Source organism: Tetrao urogallus (assembly GCF_951394365.1).
Source record: "Tetrao urogallus genome assembly, chromosome: 3".
Classification (NCBI taxonomy): Eukaryota; Metazoa; Chordata; class Aves; order Galliformes; family Phasianidae; genus Tetrao; species Tetrao urogallus.
In genome coordinates this window covers 35,646,509-35,665,066 of record NC_136815.1, presented here as the reverse complement: position 1 = coordinate 35,665,066, position 18,558 = coordinate 35,646,509, and the positions used below count along the sequence as shown (strand labels likewise).

The following is an 18,558-nucleotide window of genomic DNA, read 5'->3' as shown; positions in this document are numbered from 1 at the left end:
CTGGGTAATAAGATGGCTGAGATGGAATTAAAAAAAAACGAAGTACATTTGACAAAATGAGTGAGTGGCCTTGATCAAAACTACTGAAATTAAGTGAAAGCAAAAACAGCAGGATATCAAATATATAGTTGTATTTGTGTAGTAACTGGATTGAAGAGATCTAGGATGAAAAATTAAATTTAGATGCTGCTGCTGTAAAATCAAACCGAACTACATTTGGAGAGGAGAAAGACACGAGACAACACTTAGAGGTGAGGAGGCTGGTGTTATTGACAAGTGAGAATTGCTATTTGGGACGCCATGCTTTGCCAATAGTATTGGGAAAAGAAATTAAGTACATGGGAAAGAGGGAAAAAAGACTGGTAAAGGAACACGTTGTTTTTCATGCAAAGAAGTAGACACAATTTGTATGTAAAGGGAAGATGACTAAAAGAAAAAAGAAGTTTAATTGTAGGAAAAATCAGTGTTGGTAAAGCCACTCAATATGGAAATGGGATTTGGGACACTGCACAATCAGCTTTATTGAGTATTTTTAAGAGTAAGTTAGTCACACAGCTCTTAGAAGTGACAAAACTTCCTGACCTGACACATCACAAATTAAAGTCTTTATAAAATTAAAAGCTACCAGACTGGTACAGCCAGGAAGGCAGATCCGTGAGTTTCACGTGAAGAAAATGTCAATGGCTCTTCAACAGTTCCACCAATTCATAGCAATTAACCAACCCAAGTCTCATCAACCACACCTACAGAGAGCAGCCCTTCTCTCAGCACCCGATGCAGCCATGGGGCACGGAGCCAGCCCAGGTGCCGAGCCGCTGTGCCAGCTCAGGGGCCGAAGTTCTGGGTACACAGATTGCTCCACGGAGCAGCACTGAATTAGAAAGACCTTGAAGTTTCTTCCAACTCATTGGGCCTTTGTAATACCAAGTTTTAAACAGCGGCTCACAACTTGGATACCTTGCTGGCTGACTGCTTACAGTTTGATGAGGAACGACAGAAAAAGGAAAAAAACATTTCCCAAGCCAGAACTGAATCATGGTATGTTCCATTAGTGTTCCAGTTTGCATGGAACTACAGAATGGCTTAGGTTGGAAAGGATCTCAAAGATCACGTAGTTCCAATCTCGCACCACAGGCAGTGTTGTCAAATAAATCAGGCACCAGCTCAGCTGTCCAAGGCCCCATCCAACCCAGCCTCAAGCACCTCCAGGGATGGGGCACCCACAGCTTCTTTGGACAGCTGTGCCACTGCCTCATGGTCCTCTGAGAGAAAAATTCCCCTGACATCTAATCTAAATCATAGAATCACAGAATCACAGAATTGCTCAGGTTGGAAAAGACCTCAAAAATCATCGAGTCCAACCACAACCTAACCATACTACCCTAACTAACAGCCCTCTGCTACATCATGTCCCTGAGCACCACATCCAAACGGTTTCTAAACACATCCAGGGATGGTGACACAGCCACCTCCCCGGGGAGCCTATTCCAGTGCTTAACAACCTTTTCTGGAAAGAAGTTTTTCCTGATATCCAACCTAAACTTACCGTGCGCAACTCCAGAGTAGTTTCCCCTCGTCCTGTCACCTAGACTTTTTTTTACTTTCAACTCCAACCCGTTACCACTCCCTGCCCCTGGCCGCAGGCACAGAACTCAGCAGCACCTACGCTCTTTCTCCCGCTCTCCTGCCGAGAGACAGCCGCACCGGCGCAGTTCCATCCCGGAGGGGGCGGGGCGTGCCGCGGAGCTCCGTCCCCCCAAGCCGGCGGGAGGCGGCCGCGCGCGCGCGCGCGCCCCGCGGCTACCTCAGCACTTCCGGGTCGGGGGCGGGGCCAGGCGAGGAGGTTGGTGCGTGACGTTGCCGGAGGGCTCCGGGCCGCTCGGCGCCTGTTATTGTTCTCGCCTCGCGCTCCGACCGCCGCCGCGTCCTTCCGCGGGCGCCTCGGGGAGCGGCGGGAGAAGAGCGGCGAGCGAGAGAGAGATAAAGAGAGCGGCCGATAGGGGCGGGAGGCGGCGGGGCGGAGGTCGGAGGGAGCGGCCGTTAACCGTTTCGAACTCTCCGCAGCGCGAGCCCGGCCAGCGGGGGCGGGGGGAGAGCGCGCGCATCACGAAGGAGCGAGCGAGAGGCGGCGGCGGGCGGCCATGGCCTACGCGTATCTCTTCAAGTACATCATCATCGGGGACACGGGTAAGCGGGGGCGGCCGGGGGCGGGCGGAGCGAGCGCGGGGCCCGGCTCCCCGTTCCCATTTCCGCAGTGCTGGCGTCGCCGACGTGGTGGCTTTGCGCGCTGGGAGGCGGCTCCCCGCCCCTGCGCCCGGCCCCGCCCGGGGCCTCCGCCCGCCGCTCGGCCTCGGGGCCCGCCGCTCCTCTCGCGGCGCTGCCTGCGGCGTCCGGCGGGCCGAGCGGCGGCTGTCACCGCGGGGTCCGAGCCTGGACGCCGCCCCGCCTGCGGGCGGCTATCGGGGGCCGCCGTGCCGTGGCTGCGGGCGGCCCGCTAAGGTGTCCGGAGGAATGCGGAAAAAAAGCCTCGTCTCATTCTCGATTTCTTTATTTTTTTTCCCTGCTGATGCTGTCATCCCCTCTCTCATCCTTCGTAGAAACTCGCGGTGCACTGGTTCTCACCGCCACGTAGCAAATAACCCTGCTTACTGCGTTTATACCACTGTTGCTGTGAGCATCACCGCACGCTGATAGAAACTGCTGTCTGAAGGTTCTTAGCCAGTGTATTCCGTGTGCCCTTGGCACAGGATGGATTTGGTAGCGTGTTTCCATTCCAGCTGTTGTCAGGGGGAGGTAACTAACGTAGTTATTGTGCCTGTGCATCATGCGTCTTCCCTGTTGTTTTCCTCATACCTGGGTAAATACCTCTTTCAGTAGCTTTGATGACGCAGATGTCATCTTGCATATTCTTACAGGGATACTTCCATAATTGTACTTCATGAGCCAAACTGTAGTTGGAGTGTAATTGGACGTGGCAGTTGCATTACACATGAGGTTATTAAATATACTGGTTGCAATTACTATTTTTTTTTTCTTCCTTTTTTTTTTTTTTTTTCCTGAACTCTGCAAGCATTTTTTAGGCTGCTGAAGTAGAAGCTGTTGTACAAATGTCTGTTAAGAAAGAAATCACAGTTTTAACTCCCATTTTGGGAATGTTTAAGGTTTAAGATAAGTGAAAATCCTGGTATATATATATATTTTTTTCTTGAATGTTTGAGTGAGTGACAGTTCATTAACCCAAAGCATGGGAGAATACCTGAGCAGCTTCAGGGGAAGAAGCAAGTTTGTCTGCCCAGGAGCGTGCAAAATAGTAATGCAGAGTTCAGAGTGATGGTACTTCAGAACAGGTCATCAATTCTGCTGCATTTCTAAAGCTGTGATTGCTGAAGTGGTAGGGAAGACAGCAAACAAGTGCTTTGGTGTATTGATTGTATGCTGATTAAATTTTTAGAATGAACTTTCCATAATGCAGCGATCTGTGCTGCAATTCAGTTGCTTAAAATGAGAAATGCAGAATTGATGTGTGTTACTCCTGTCGCTGTTTCAGATTCTTGAGAGCCAAATATGGATACAGTAAGATACAGAAGGGAGATATGAGAAAACATGTCACAAATTTATTTTTTGTTTTGTTGTTGGGTTTGTGATTTTTTTCTTTTAGTTTCTTTGGCTTTTATTCAAAATTGCTACAGGAAGCTAATTAAAACCAATGCAATGATCATTCTTGAAGTAAACGAATGCCTATGGCAGAAAGTTGGTTTTGCTTTCGATCAGATCTCCTGTGAGTCTTTTAGTATTCTAATATAGCTAGTACTGAAGAGACAATTCATGTTGTGCTCAGCTTGTTGCCAAAAATGCTGTGATGCTGTGATACGTGTTGCTACTGTTACTCAGCCAAAGACAGCTGAACTGGTAGCTCTGTTTATGGGAATTAACAATGGGTGGGGGTTATCTCGATCTGTTCCAGTGGTGTTTTGTCACAGGGTTACCACCAGTGGCCTTGCATGCCATGTGATTTTCGCAGCAGTACAGAAATTTATCCCTGAGACTTGAGAGTCTTTGGAAGTGGATCAACCACTTGGTGACTCAGCAATTGGTTGTAAACAAACTGTAGGAGAAAAGTAACCAAGGACAGATGTTAACATTTAGCTCGTATTCTTTTTCAGCACTACAAAGCAAAGTGGGTTATGCAAGCTGAAAACAAAACAAAGAAAAAACCTGCAGTTATACAAGACACCTGCATGTGTCTTCTCCAAATTGTGATTCCTGGTGCTTTCATCTACTTAAACACAGGAATTCAGGATGATCTCAGCCTCTTAAAATGACAGCCACAGGAGTTGACTGTGCAACACTGTCTTTTGCTTGAGAGATCTTGTCCCTTTGCTTGCCTTGTTTTTCATTGACATTCTTTTTCAGTGGCTTATTGTTCTGCTGCTACTTCAAGCACTGTAGCTTTATGAACATGGGGTTGATTCTGTTGTGATTGCTATATTATTTATCTAAAAAAAAAAAAAAAGGTGTGTTGTGGGAGAACACATGGCTGTTCCTCAGGTCTTCAGGCATCACTGTTGTGTAAAAACCATGTAGATTCACTGGTATCAGTGGGGCAGCAGCTGTAGAATTTAATTGTTGGTGTCTTCAAGGGAAAAATGCAAGCATTACAGAATACTGGCTGCTGTTAGAGTTATCGGGTGAAGTCTTTTGGTCTGGATGTTTCCTAAACACAGGAGTTTGCTGATGTGCTTAGGAACATATGTGGAGTGTAATGCTTGGGGCTTACTCCTGAGACCTTTGTGTTATGACTGATGGGGTATTTTTTAGCTTGATTGCCAGTGGAAGGTGATGTGTTCCTCTGCTCTTTCCAGCACATCTGCTTTTGGCCATCAGTTGAAGTTTAGGTGGACTTTGATCTGAGTCAGGGTGAACACTCCTAGCACACAGAGGTTGCCAAGTTTTGTAGTTGGTGGCTGAAAGTCTTCCTGTTCTCAGAGGTTTTGCTATATGACAGTGAAATCTCCTTTCCAGGTTAAATGTCTTCATTACCAGTATTACTATTACTATATAATACTAACTATATTTCTCTCTCTCTCTCTCTATATATATATGTGTGTGTATATATATATATATTATAACTATATAGAATATGGTGTGTGTGTGTGTGTGTGTGTATATATATATATGTGTATATATATATATATATATATATATATATATATATACTATATAATACTAACATGTTGCTATATATAAAGAAAATGATGCATAAAATTTCTGTAAGTAGTAGGGCTGGATTTCCCCCATTCCATGAAATAGGATTTTCTGGTATTAGAGTATGTTTAGTAGTTTCCATTAGAGACTGTTACAAAACTTTAGTATGTCTGAAATACCAGTTTTGCAACAGTCAGATTTCTTGCCACCAACATAATTTGTCAGTTGTGTTCCAACTAAATGTCTGTGTATGATCAGCATTGCTGCATCTTTCATGAGCGGGTCTGTCTTCCTCTTTTCTTTGATGTGTTAGTTCAGCAATCCTCAGAGTTCCTTGTGTAATGAACTTCTTGCCTTCTAAATTTGGTAAATAATTGCTACCTATAAACCAAGGGTATCTCTGTTGTTCCTCCTAGGCAAAGATAAGAGAAAGTAGGATGGCTTTATGATCTCGCTTTCCTTACCTGAACAGCTAACTTTACTCTGGAATGTCAGCTGTTTCACTTGTCCAGGAGATTCTTGAATGTTGAAATTAAGTGGTTGAATTGGCTTTATTTTTATCTCGTCTCTTTGTGAAATGTTTCCAGTGTCGCTGCACTTTGCTCTAGGATAGCCATTATTTGCTGGCAGTATGCAAGGCAAAAGCCTCTCACCCTTAATTTCTACAAGTATGTTACAATAGTTCTTAACTAGACATGTTTTCATCTCTCTGGAGCTGGCGTTAACAGTAAAAGAATAGTTTGAGGACTTCTTCATACTGAAAATCAGGAAACTGGACCTACACTACTTACATCTTGCCTTGAGATGCTTTTGATGACACTGTGATCCCAAAAGTGTAGATATTATGTATTGTGTAAGTACATCTTAGATTCTTAGAAGTAGTGAACTAGAAATAGCAAACTGTAAACCCACTTGTAGAAATGGTTTGTTACTGTTTGCCCTCATACTAATTCTAATGTTCAGTTAGTAAAAAGGTTTTATTCAAGTTTTTTTACTGAATGGCTGGCAATTTTCTAAGTCTGTTGGGATCATCTAGAATACAAACAGTTTTCTGCAACCTTGTGTAGTTCTGTTAGAAATAATTTCTGTTTTTAAAACCTGTAGAGTTAGCAGTTGAGTTGTGCCGTGCAACAAGGAATGTGATAAAGCTGAATGTTCCTTTCAGTTTGTTGATCTGGACTGTATTTTAATGTAGAAATGAAAAGTAGCATTATTGATTTCAGATGCATCACTGTAAATAATGTACAGCAATGTTGGTTTGTTGATTTTTTTTTTTTTTTTTTTTTTTTTTTTTTTTTTTTGTTTTTTAGCATTAAGTTAAAAAGCCATTTTTACAGTAGTGTTTTTCACAAGTATATGTAGCCATCATGAAGGATTTTGAAGGTTGTTTTGCTTTCTTGTCCCTGGTATATGAAGTCCCTTTGCTTTGTCAGTAGCAGTTTGAAGCTGCGTAGCCTCTCCTTCCTATTGATTTTATTTAGAAGAAAAAAAAATCAGTTAATGAGAGAGTTGTCTGACAGACAGCCGATAAGATAACTCTGATAAGAGTTTAAGGATAATCTTTGCTTTAAGTTAATGTCTTATTATGCTTAGCCCTGTGGAAGAGTCAAATGCAGCTTTACTTTGCTGAGTTGGAAAAATGTGCTGTATTTGGAAAGGAAGGAGAGAACGAATGAGCTGCAGCCTGTGATGAGGCAAGGGGCTCACGAAACATCTGGAAGCAATCTACAACAGTGCAGACTACTGTAAAGAACCACAAGTTGCTCATAAGCCAGATTAGAAGTCTGTATCTTGTGACATCTTTACTATTTAATTATCTGGTTTAAATCTGATTTGGTTTTTAAGTCTGTTATTTGAGACTTGTCTGTTGAGGCAGGTTTTAGCCTATTTAAAGATTTATTTTTGTTTATTTCCTTAATAGAAGTAGGAGAAGCAGGAAACTTGCTTCATCTCAGTATTGTGGCTTTGGTTACTTAGGGATTCAACTAACGTCGTTGATCACAGGTAAAAGGGAGGTCTGGCTCCTCATCATCTCATGGACATCTTTGCACTCCAGTATGAGCTGATTTAGCTCACAGATGCAGTAGAAAAGTCCTTAAGTTTTGAGTTAACTACTTACTGGGTTGGCCCAGGAAATTGCTACCTAGGTTGGAGCGCTTTCAAGAGCGGGAAATGGACCTAGGAAAATTGGTGCGAGTGACATATCACAGGAGTAGGTTTTTGCCACTGTGGGTGGTGAGCTGATTGGTCACCCTGTCTTGTGAAGCAACAAGAAAAAATAGTCTGAGATGCCTGAGCTAATCCAGTGCTTATCTGCTGCCAAAATGGGAGGTGCTGGTTATCTCTCGTCCGGGCTACAAATTTCTGCTTCTGAGCTATTGGTGTCAGTACTTGTCCCTTCAGAAAGACAGTTCAGTTCACAGAAGTGATTTAAAGAAACAAAGCCAAGCAGGTGTGATCAGAAAAGTGTAAGAGCCATTCTGAGTAAAGAGGCAGAATTGTGTGGGAAGGAGTGAGTCTACCTGTCAGAGGAGGTTAGCAGTTTAACTACAGAGATTTGCTGTCAGAATTCAGTATCGATACCCCAGCTGTGATGACTGCAGTTGCAGTTGGTTGTTTTTTTTTTCCTTTTGTCACCTTTCTGGGGCTATAGCAGAGCTTATGTGAACAAGTTAGGAAGTGAGCTTAGCTTTCCCCCACCCACACACTATTTATTTTTGCATTGTTGGTTTTGAGACAGGTTAGCTTTCTAAGACAGACATCAGTGGAGAGAACAGGAGTGCAGCACTTAGATGGTTGTAAATTGTTGTGGATCCCTATCTGCTGGCTGTAATTTGAGAGTAGGTGAGTTTAGTCTAGTGGTAATAAAAACCTGGAAGTTCCTTTAGGAAGACAGCAGTGCACCTCTGACTTTGCAGCTGACAGTTAATCAAGCATAAAAATATGTATTTCTTTTCCTTTTCTTGAGTTATTTACGGAAACTCAGGAGCTGGAAGGGAAGAAGGAACCAAGTCTGTTTTCTTGTCAAAGCAATTGAACTGGTTTATCTGTATCATCACAAGTGCTGTGGTTCCAGAGCTGCTTTCTAAATTGCTACAAGCAGGCTCTGCTGCTAGAGGGATCAGCTCTTTATTTATTTTGTATTCCTTGTCTCATGCATGTTCTAATATTTTGGGTGACTGTAGTTTTCTGCAGGATCAGTTTCTTGATTTAGCTCACTGTGTAATCTTGTGAGCGAGATGGGAGAGATTAGCTTTCCTTCTTTGCTGCTCTGTGTGCTGAGCAGTGAAATGAATGCTGGTGCTGGAGTCCGGAGGTGTTGAAGCATCTCTGGGCCGGTGGGGACCATAGCAAAGGTGTGGCAATGTTTTGCCTAGGGAAATTGACTGCAGAGCAGCACCTGGATAAAGAGGAAGCTGTTCTGAAAGGCAGAGACATTTGGAGACTCCTTAGGCTGGTGGTTTGGAATACAGAGATGAAAGAGTGAAGTAGTACTGTGGCGCAGCTTCACATCGCTTTCTGTCACTGTTTGAGTACTAAGAAATGAAGTGATTCTGCAATAGGGTCTTGCAAAGAAGCATGCTGCTCCCTTCTGAGCACATAATCTGTTGCTTGAATTTGTTCCTAAGCAAAAGCTTTTGTTTGCTGTTTGTTGGTGAAACGTATCCAAGATCTGCTGGTATCTCGTTTTAAGGGTTTTTTCTCCTCTGGGAATGGTTTGTCTGAAATAATTGTTGCAGTAAAACAGAGAGTGAGTTAATAAATAACTGAATCTATCCCTTCTGTGTTGTACAACTCACTAGCATGAGACGTGTTCCTAGGGAGTCGGCCTCATTTCAGGCAGAAGACTTACAGTGCTAAGACTATGATTATCTCACAAATAGCCACTTTGCTCAAGAATGAACCAGTGGAGTTAGCATAAGACATCTGTGTGACAATTAATTATCTGCCATGCAACTGTGAGATCATCTTTGCTGCCCTGATATACCTTGCATGATGGTAAACTGTTCAGGATTTAATATGACTCCTGTTTCTGATAAAGGTTGCTGTGTCTGTGGTAGCACAGTCTGCTCATGCTCTAGAAGTGTGTGGGTCACTAGCTAATGTAATAAGAAATGTCTTGTTACAAATTTGCAGTGTGTTAAAACTATAAAATGAAACCAAAATGTTGCTATTAAATGTAGGCGTTACAATATTTATAAGCATTATCTGAAGATGAATTATAGCATAAATCTGGGAGGAGCTGCAGCTTTGTTTGCAACTTTTTGTGAAACTTATTCAGTGCAACACTTACAGACTTCCACAGGCTTTCACTGGAGGGTGTGGAAGTAGCAGGAATGGCACTGAATAAAAACTGGTTCATTTCTTCTGTTTCTGTTGAGTGAACCTATCAGTCTGCTCCCAAAAACCTTGCTATAAGAACATACAGGTTCAGGCATCTTGGTCATTTTGTAGTGCTAACTACAGACCACGTGTGTGTCAGAGGGCTGTGCCTGTCCATCATCTGGACTGTGCTGACCATAGTGTTTGTATGTTCATCTGAACCAACGAGCTGCTCATCAGCCTTCCAAGCAGAAAGATCAGATTGCTGCCTGAGAACTGGTGCTGGGACACCGAATCAAGTGTCATTTTGTTGATTGAATTTTGAAGTGTTTTTCTAATGATGGTAAGATTTTTGCAGGTAATAGCTGATGATAGGTTTGAGCTTCTGGTTTATTCAGTGATACTTGAAATTACTTTTTCAAGTTAATGGCAAAAGCTTTTCTGTGTTCTATTTCTGGATTGATTTATAGGTTGTTTTTGTAAGTGAGATGATGATTATGTTCTGTGGTGGGGCAGCTGTATTTCAATAGTGGTGATATAAAAGTTATCTCTGTATGTAAACACTGCTCTGGGGGTACTATAATGGCTGTTATTTTAAGACTTCTTAGAGATCTGTGTTCTCTGTCTCTACAGCTCCAGTATTTTGCCTGTCCTTCAATCTGTTATGTCCAGCACTTGCCCATTCCTCTTCTTCTTCTGTCATGTCCACTAACTTTGTTGGAGGCTGAATGGGACATAACCTCTAACTGCTTCCCAGTTTCTGGCAGAGAGAGCTACAGGAAAAAAACAAAAAACAACAATCTGTTAAGGCCAATGCTGTAAACTTTGCCTTGGGCTGTAGTTCCATGCCACTCTAAGCTGTTGATCTGCCGGCTGCTGCATTTCTCTTCCCTCATTTGAACTCACACTCATGCTTGTCTGACCTTGCATTAAGCCATTTGTTCGCTTTGTCACTTCTCTTGTCAGGTTAGCATGCTAACCCAGCAGAAAACTAAAATGGCTTAGTCCAGTGAGTTCTGAAATGGTGTGGAGAAGGGAGCATGAACATCTGCAAGAGTAGGGACAGCAGCACCAGGGACTGGCTTAGCTGGCTGCAATTGCTGCCTCAGTTGTTATTTACCTCCAAGTGATGAAATGCAAGACTCCTATCGCTGTGAGCTTTAACTGTAACTGCTCTTAGCTTTTAAGACTAAACTGACAGATGTGTGGTGATTCTGATGGAGTAGGCTTTGGTTTCTTGTGAAACTATACTAAAAAAGCTCTGGGAATGTTGAAGTTAGCAGTAGAAAGATAAATATCATTATATGCAAATGTCTGGTATGCGTATCTTGTATCTTAAAGTATGGTTCTACTTTTACTTGTCCCTCCTTTTTTTTTTTTTTCTGTTATCTTGTTTTGTCAGGCGTGTTGCTCCTGATCAGCTGTTGCTGACCTCTGATATGTAGCTGAACTAGCCTTACCTCTCTGTACAGTTTAAACAAAGTCCAGCAGGAGAATGGCTGCTACAGTATCCCATTTTGATAGTGCAGAATTTAAATGTATAGAAGTCAAATGCGTGATTGCCAAGCTGTATAAGGCTAGAAATATGATTTAGCAGAACTGAAAGAATTGTACCTTCCAAGTAAAAGAACAAGAATAAACTACTTGTGATTAGTCAGTGTTTACAAATGCAGGTAGTTTGAGTATTCCTTTCAGCTGTATCTGCTTTTATGTACTTCCATGTACAGAAGAAATTGCCCGTTTGCTGACCAGTGTCTGTGTAGTGTGAATTAGTTAAACCCATGTTAACTAATTCTGAGATCAGGATAGCTGTGTTATCCTGTTTGGTTGTAATGTGAGCTCATTTGTTCCTAATTCCGCATAGACTGCTTTTTGGCTTGTTGGGAACTAGTGAGCAGTAAGTAGCACATAATGATCGCAGGCAGCCCACAAATACCTGTTGTTACCTCAGCTGATAAATTAGGAGATGTGGCAGCGAGGTGTTATTGAGGATGATGTTAGCTTGAGAGAAAGCTGAAACTCCTGGAAGGGAAGTAGACATAGGATTGTGATGAGGAGCAGCAAGCCCTGTAGCTAGAGTGGTGAGAGGATATGGAATAGTGCTTTGAAAGTCTGTTGGGAAACCTTTTTTCTCAGTCTTAAAGGCAGAACTACAAAATAATTAAATAACTATTTTAATACTTACAAAACTGTTAAGAGAGAGTTGTGTTTATATGAGTGAAAGTTTCAAACTCAGTATTTCAGGTTCTAGTGATGAATTTTTAAACAATATACATCATTCACCTCAGTTGATTTATATTGACTCTTGACAGATTATTTCAGAATTTACTTAAAACTTTTCTCTTTTTTCTTTTTTTCAGGTGTTGGGAAATCATGTTTATTGTTACAGTTCACAGATAAGCGTTTTCAACCAGTCCATGATCTCACTATTGGTACGTCTCTTTGGTTCCCCCACAATACTGATGTGTTGTTTTGAAACGTATTTAAGATTGGTTTGTTTGATTGGCCTTTTTTTAAGGGTTTTAAGCAACTAGGATATCTCTGCATGTGTTTATGCGTTTGTGCTAAGCTACTGTTGGATTTTTTCTTATTAATGCAGCAGCAAATCCTTAGCTATGAGCGTTTGTTAGCGAATAAAGTCAAATGGAGGCCTGTTTCTTACTTGGAAGATAATCACAATCTGAAATAACAACAAAAATCATAACTATCTCAGTTGTCTTTTGCTAAAAGGCTGAAAACTAAATGCGGATAGAATTGAAATGCCCTGAAGGTGATGCGAACGGCAGGCTTTTCACTAGGGGACAGAGCCTGTAGCTCAGCCTCTGGCTACAGAACTTTGAAGACAAGTACAAGATAAAACCAAAGCAAAGTTAACCTTAAAGATGAATAAGCAAGTTTGGCAAGATTAGCTTACTGATAGCAAAGAATTATGTGTAAATGATGTGTGTCCCTTCCACTGTTTGGAAGGGACAGGTATTTCCATAACTTCTCAGTTGGTTGAGGACTGTTTGTGTTGGTAGGATTTGATATTCGTACTGTAGGAAGTGAATAAATGTTCTCAGAATGCATTGTCTCTGTGTCTCTTACCACAGTAAATGATACCAACTTCTGTTTATATTTCCACATAAAATAAGAGGAATAGTGTGGAAATAAAATTTTCTGTGGACAAATGTAGTCTTCAGATCAGTTTCACTGTTAAGCATAACAAATGCTAGCCTTTAGTAAGTTTGCAGAACCTTTGAACTTGTTCATGTTACTTCAAAGAACCTGTTAAGCTTTCCTTCAGATCATGCTGAGCATTGTACAGAATGTGTCCCTAGTCTTTATTTGTAGTTTGTGTCCTGGAATAGGTAGACTTCCTGTGTTGGGAGGTACTAAAATAGACACTTGAAACATAAACAGATATTTTTCATGTAACAGAATGTATGCTGGGGCTTAATTATGGCCATCTGATACAATTCAAACTATTGGAGTCACATCAATTTTCATATACTTCTGATGTCTTGGCAGCAGGTAGGCTAGCTGAATAAAAAGCCTGGGCTGTTTCACAGATGTATAATTTATTCTCATCTTTTCTTCTTTGGTCCTGCCCAATATATGACACCCATAAAAACATATGCCTTTGGCAGTCTGTGGCACATTTCTGTTTCTCAGCAGCTTGATAATCTGTGGGAAACAGCTTCACTTCAGCAGGATGGCTGTAGTGCCAGTTCAGTGCCTGCCATACAGCTGACATCTAAGAGCAGGTACAGAAGCTAGTGGCATGAGGAAGTGAGCCTAGATAGCAACATAGTGAGTCATGTGGAAATGGAGCATGGGAAGCTGCTTGGAAAAGAAGAAAAGGGGTATAGGCTGAAAGCTTCCTTGAGCATTACTGATAGGGCATGTCTGTTTTGGCTAGAATACTTCTCTCATTTACTATAAACAGATTTAGGATGACAGAGATGGAGAACATGGATTCAAACTGATACAAATGCCCATGTGGGGCAAGATAGGATGGGTTGGTATTATCTTAGGTGCTTCCAGCTGATGATGTTAAAACTCCAGAGGACCTGTAGATTTTGAAAGGCCTATGTAAAGCAAGCACTTTCTTATCAATACAGTACAACAATTCTACCAAATAGGAGTTCAGTTTATATTTCTACTGTGGGCAGCTCAGAAGAGAATGGAAATTGAAATTAGACATTGGGAAGACAGTTACTTCAAGCGTGTAAAATTCCACCTAAAATTTTAGTATGGCTAGCCTAGCATACTATTTCTTAAATTCAGGCATAAACCTTCAATGAAAATCAGAAGAAAGAAGAAGACAGAAAAGTATCTGCTTCTGTATAGTCTGTCTTTTAGCTACATGCAGAGTTGTGCATAACTGAAATAGGATACTCAAACCTAGTAACTTAAAATGCAACAACTATCCATATAGTTTTCGTTCGAAAATGAAAGTATCTGCCATTAAAATAAATGAAGCAGTTTCAAACTGATGATACTAAATGAAGTAGTTTCAAACTGGGTTGTTTCAAGTTCAGGTTTTGCTCTTAGCAACTGTTTTGATGGAACAGGATAAATACTTTTGACTTTTCTGTGAGGTTGAGTGTAGAACTAAACATTTAGGAAGGTTGCTGAGTTTAAATCAGCTGCTCAGTATCTGTATTTTTGAGATCAGATAATAAATTTTGACACTTCTGTTACTCTTAAGCACTTTCCTCTGGCTTGGCACTCAACATCAGAGCACTGCCTTTCACTTGCTCCCTCATTATCACACCTTCCCCCGTTCTTTTTATTTTGCATGTGATTACTGCAAGTTGTTCAGATGATAGAGCACAGTGTTCTTTGGCCAATGGGTTCTATTTGGCTCTGGTATCCTGTGGGAGGGAGAGTGGTTTCCTTCCTGCCTCTCCCTTCCCAAAAGTCATTAATTCTGCAGAAAGTAACTGTGCCCCAAAACATTCACAGCAAGCTTTTGAAGAGGTGTTTGGAGTCCTTCAAGGTGAGGATTGAAGACATGAATCTAGACAATTTTAAATGAAGTTTACACTTTTAAATCTCTTTTCTAATGAAATAGTAGATGTGTGAATCATAGCTTAATGGAAACTTTGTAGTCTTGTAGTTGTGTAAATTAACTCTATGTGTTTTTTTCGTATTTTAAATACTATAGCAATAGCTTCAAATTTATGCTTCATTTACTCTTACTGATCTCAGAATTTCTTTAAAAGACTGGTAGAAAATGCTGGATTTTTCCACTAAAGAAATTCATTTGTTGATTGGATATATTTTTTTTCCCTTCTGCTGCTGCTTACCAGATTTGATCTTTAACTAGATTGGATTTTGGAAACGTTTTTTCATAAAGGCAGATGAATTCTAATTAATAGAGTAATAGAATTTATCTTGTTGAAGGTGACATTCTTTTGATTGTTTTGACTATTCTTGTTGATAACGAATTGTAGACTTAAGTTCTTCTAAACTGCCTGTAGTAATAAAACATTGGCAGAGTGTTAAAAATGACCACAACTCTGTTCGTTTCTCTGTTTGTACCCAAGCACATGGGGTTTTTTTCTGCTCTGAGAAAGACCTATTGAATCATTTTGAAAACTTGGTAGGAAATATCTCCTTAGCACTTGCTCTAATCAATATATTTATAAAGCAATTGGGAAGTTACAGCTTTCTTCCTTCTGGAAAATATTCAGGCTCTTTAAAGCAGCTCAAGAATTAACTAAAGCAGGAGGAGAAATAGATTATAAACTACTGTGAATGCAGGAACATATGTTAACTCAGTATTGTATTTCTAGGAAACATTCTTCTTTCTGATGTCTTCTAATAATGTAACCTTCTATTACATCTATCCAGGTGTAGAATTTGGGGCTCGAATGATCACTATTGATGGAAAACAAATAAAGCTTCAGATATGGGATACGGTAAGTAATAAATTATTTAAACACATCTCCTCTGGCTTTTTCTTTTGTTGTTCTGGTTAAGCTCCCCATGATCTACACCGTGTTAGTCTAAGTCTTGCAGCTTTCTGTGACTTCCATGAACATGAAATCTTTTTAGCAAATTTTTCTTTTTTGATGTAATGTGCTCTTAAAACTTTGCAAATTGCTGCTGTTTACAGCATAACCCAGCTTCCACAAGCAATGCTTGCTCAGATTTGAGAGACTCTTTTTCTTTTTTCCAAAACTCGCTGTTCTGCTTTTCAGAACTTAGATTTCTCTAAGTAGTCTCTATGCTCATGCAAAGTTTGGCTGAATGTCACTTTCTGTTGGCTTGTGTCTACTAGTTTTGTTTAAGAGCTCCCTAGAGTAGATTTTTGCATTTGCAGTGCAGGATGTAAAAGATTCCGCTCACTGTTTTCACAGAAACCGTCAAGACCTCCAGTTCACTGTAGTCATCATAATACTTGGATGGTTAAGAAGGGACTGGTAAAAGCTTAACATTTCAAAATGCCTACCAAAACAAACCCAAAGACCTTAACTTTCAGGGGGAGTTCAGATTAAAACATGTATTAACAAAGTCAGATATATTGGTGGTTGCTGTAGCACTGACAAGTTGGCCTCAGTGTTCTTGTCATGATTCAACATCTCTAAGACACCCAATACCAATAGCTCTGTCTTTTTTGTGTGCTTAACTGTTTGATAAATCACAGTTTTATTTCCTTTTCCAAAAGCCTTTTAAGATACCTTTAGGAACCCACAGATTCACATTTGTGTTCTTTCTGGCATAGCAAATCAATGAAGGGAGATGTGTTCATATATATGTGTATATCTAAAAATGTAAACAAAAGCAGTACTTTAGCTAACTTCATAGGTAAAATCTAACGTGTCTTACTTATTCTACAAGTTCATCTTCTAAAATCGCATCTAAAACCTGTGCCTCCTTACATATTCTCTGTGGTATAAGTGAATTATGTTCAGACTGTGCATCAGGCTTTTTGTAAGCCAGGGCGTTTTTACAGCTACAGCTGTGGATTTGCAAACTACCAAGATAGCTGAGACTTCATAAGTTCAATAGGCAACCAGAGGGTAGCATAAACAGAAGTTTCAAGAGCAAACCTTTAGTATGTAGCTTAACTAGGAAAATCCTAGTACCCTAAAATTGGGACAGATTGTCTGCAGATAAAATTACTATTTTTACTGCCAATGTAGTCACTGCATTTTATTAATCAAATCAATTTGAAAGATAATGTGCAGTTACCTGTTTCCTGGATGCACGTGAGCTTTACCTATTTTGTAGTAGATTGTTTTCCTTTCTGCCTCAGATTGAGTAGCTCTTCTGTCTGTTTGGCTACTTACGTGCAAGCAAAGTATCTGATAGCCACAAATTCAATGTAGTTGCTTTTGATTATAAATTATGAGCTGTTTTTTGGCAGGGATTTTATTTGGCTAGATTCTTAACTGATAACGTAAAGATATTCAAAATACTAATTGGAAGATTTCATATTCTCTGAATAGACTGGGAAATTGTAGTTAATAATTTATGAACTGTAAGCAGTGAATGACTTAGTATGTTGCCTGGAGTTAAAATGTAAACTGTGTGCAGACTTTTTTAAACACAGGATAAATCTATTGTAATCAAGTCTCATAAGCATACCTATGTTCAGTTTTGAGCTACGGCTCAGTTTTGAGCTTGGCTGTAAAGGTATTAAAAAAATATTAAGATAAGAAATACAGTGAGGCACATTTCAAACATACAGATGTCAAGGTACATAAATATGTCCGTAATGACCAAAGTTACTCTGTCTCTGTTGTTTGTCTGGGCTAAACATTGCCTGGATTTCATTTTCTGTTGGCAAAAGCTGCTAATTGTTGCTAGTGCTATGTTTATATTTATTAAGCTGTAACAATTTCTATTCCAGAAAAGAAAGTTCATTTTTACACGTATCACTAAGAAAACTTGATACATTGAGTCACAGCACCACCACTTCTCTGATTTAGTGCTGTTCTTACATGCCTACTTCTAATCTGTCACTGGGCAAGAAGCATCTTGAGGAGAGGCATGAGAAATGGAAAACTAGATAAAATGTTTCCCCTGATTAAAAGTAAATGAGGACTTTGGCTTTCTTAAGCAAATTTTTCTTGCTTGATATTTCAGTGCTATGGTATCAGTTTGTTGTCTTCAGCTCCAAGGAAAAGTGTATCCTTTAGTTCCTTGGTGAAGGACAGTGTGTGGAAGCTGCAGCATACCTCACTGCAGGAGTAGATTAAGGGGCAGCTGAAGTAAACAGCGTTGTATGTCAGTGAGATCCGTTTGTGTGGTTTCTGCTGGACTTTTTTGTACCATAACTCAAGACTTCGTTAGCTTAGTTTGATTCAGGAGTGGGCTGCAGGAGCAGGGTCTGCTTACTGCACTCTGGATTTCATGTGGGAGTACACAAACTGGATTCCTTTTGGATGAGGCTGTATTGGAAGATATGCTCAAGGAATGCTACATGTGCCTATTAGCATTTGTAGTCCAGTATTTGTTTTTATGAGCTGACGTCTGGTAAAACTTGTCTGAAGTGAAATAAAAACAAAATACTGGGGGGAAAAAAAACCCAACAACAACTTGCATAAAAGATGCTTGGTATGAGCACTGCGTACTTGTGCTCAGTGTTGCAGTCTCAGGACTGCTTCTGTTTATACATTGACACCAACAGCCAATGCATCCCCTCATCTCCCAGCAGTGGAGGCTGCTTCTGGATAAATTCTCCCTGCTGCCTGGCTCCAGAAACTTGGTGCTGTGTGTGCTGTGGCGCGTCAAGGTGCTTAGGTCTGGAAGTCCTGGGATTTCACTTCCGCTTCCTGACACTTTTAGGCCAGTCAAGGGGGGGGTGCAGATATTAATTGTCATCAATTAATTATCAAATTATTCTTTTGTCTTGTCTGCCTCTAGGTTATTTTATTTCCTCTGATCTTTACCTTATTAAAGATTTTCATCAGTTGGAAAGATTGAGAAGCAGTTTTGTTTAAAAAAAAAAAAAAAAAAAAGTTATCAGGTAGTTTACTAGTATGAGAAGTTTGGATGCTCTTTTTTTGGAAGAGTGTGATAGCTGAGCTTGCA

General features: G+C 40.6%; 1 protein-coding gene across 2 annotated transcripts in view; it reads left to right on the top strand.

Annotated features, from left to right (window-relative positions):
* Nucleotides 1-2,141: 2,141 nt before the first annotated feature.
* Nucleotides 2,142-18,558, top strand: part of RAB2A (RAB2A, member RAS oncogene family) — a gene marked incomplete at both ends in the record, with an annotated part of 41,006 nt that continues 24,589 nt past the window's right edge. The window contains 3 exons of one of the 2 annotated variants that reach the window (XM_079533751.1): nucleotides 2,142-2,187; nucleotides 11,889-11,960; nucleotides 15,370-15,437. In XM_079533751.1, coding sequence (XP_079389877.1) covers nucleotides 2,142-2,187; nucleotides 11,889-11,960; nucleotides 15,370-15,437 — 186 coding nt within the window. The remainder of the gene's footprint in view (nucleotides 2,188-11,888; nucleotides 11,961-15,369; nucleotides 15,438-18,558) is intronic. The other variant, XM_079533752.1, reaches the window with a different exon arrangement.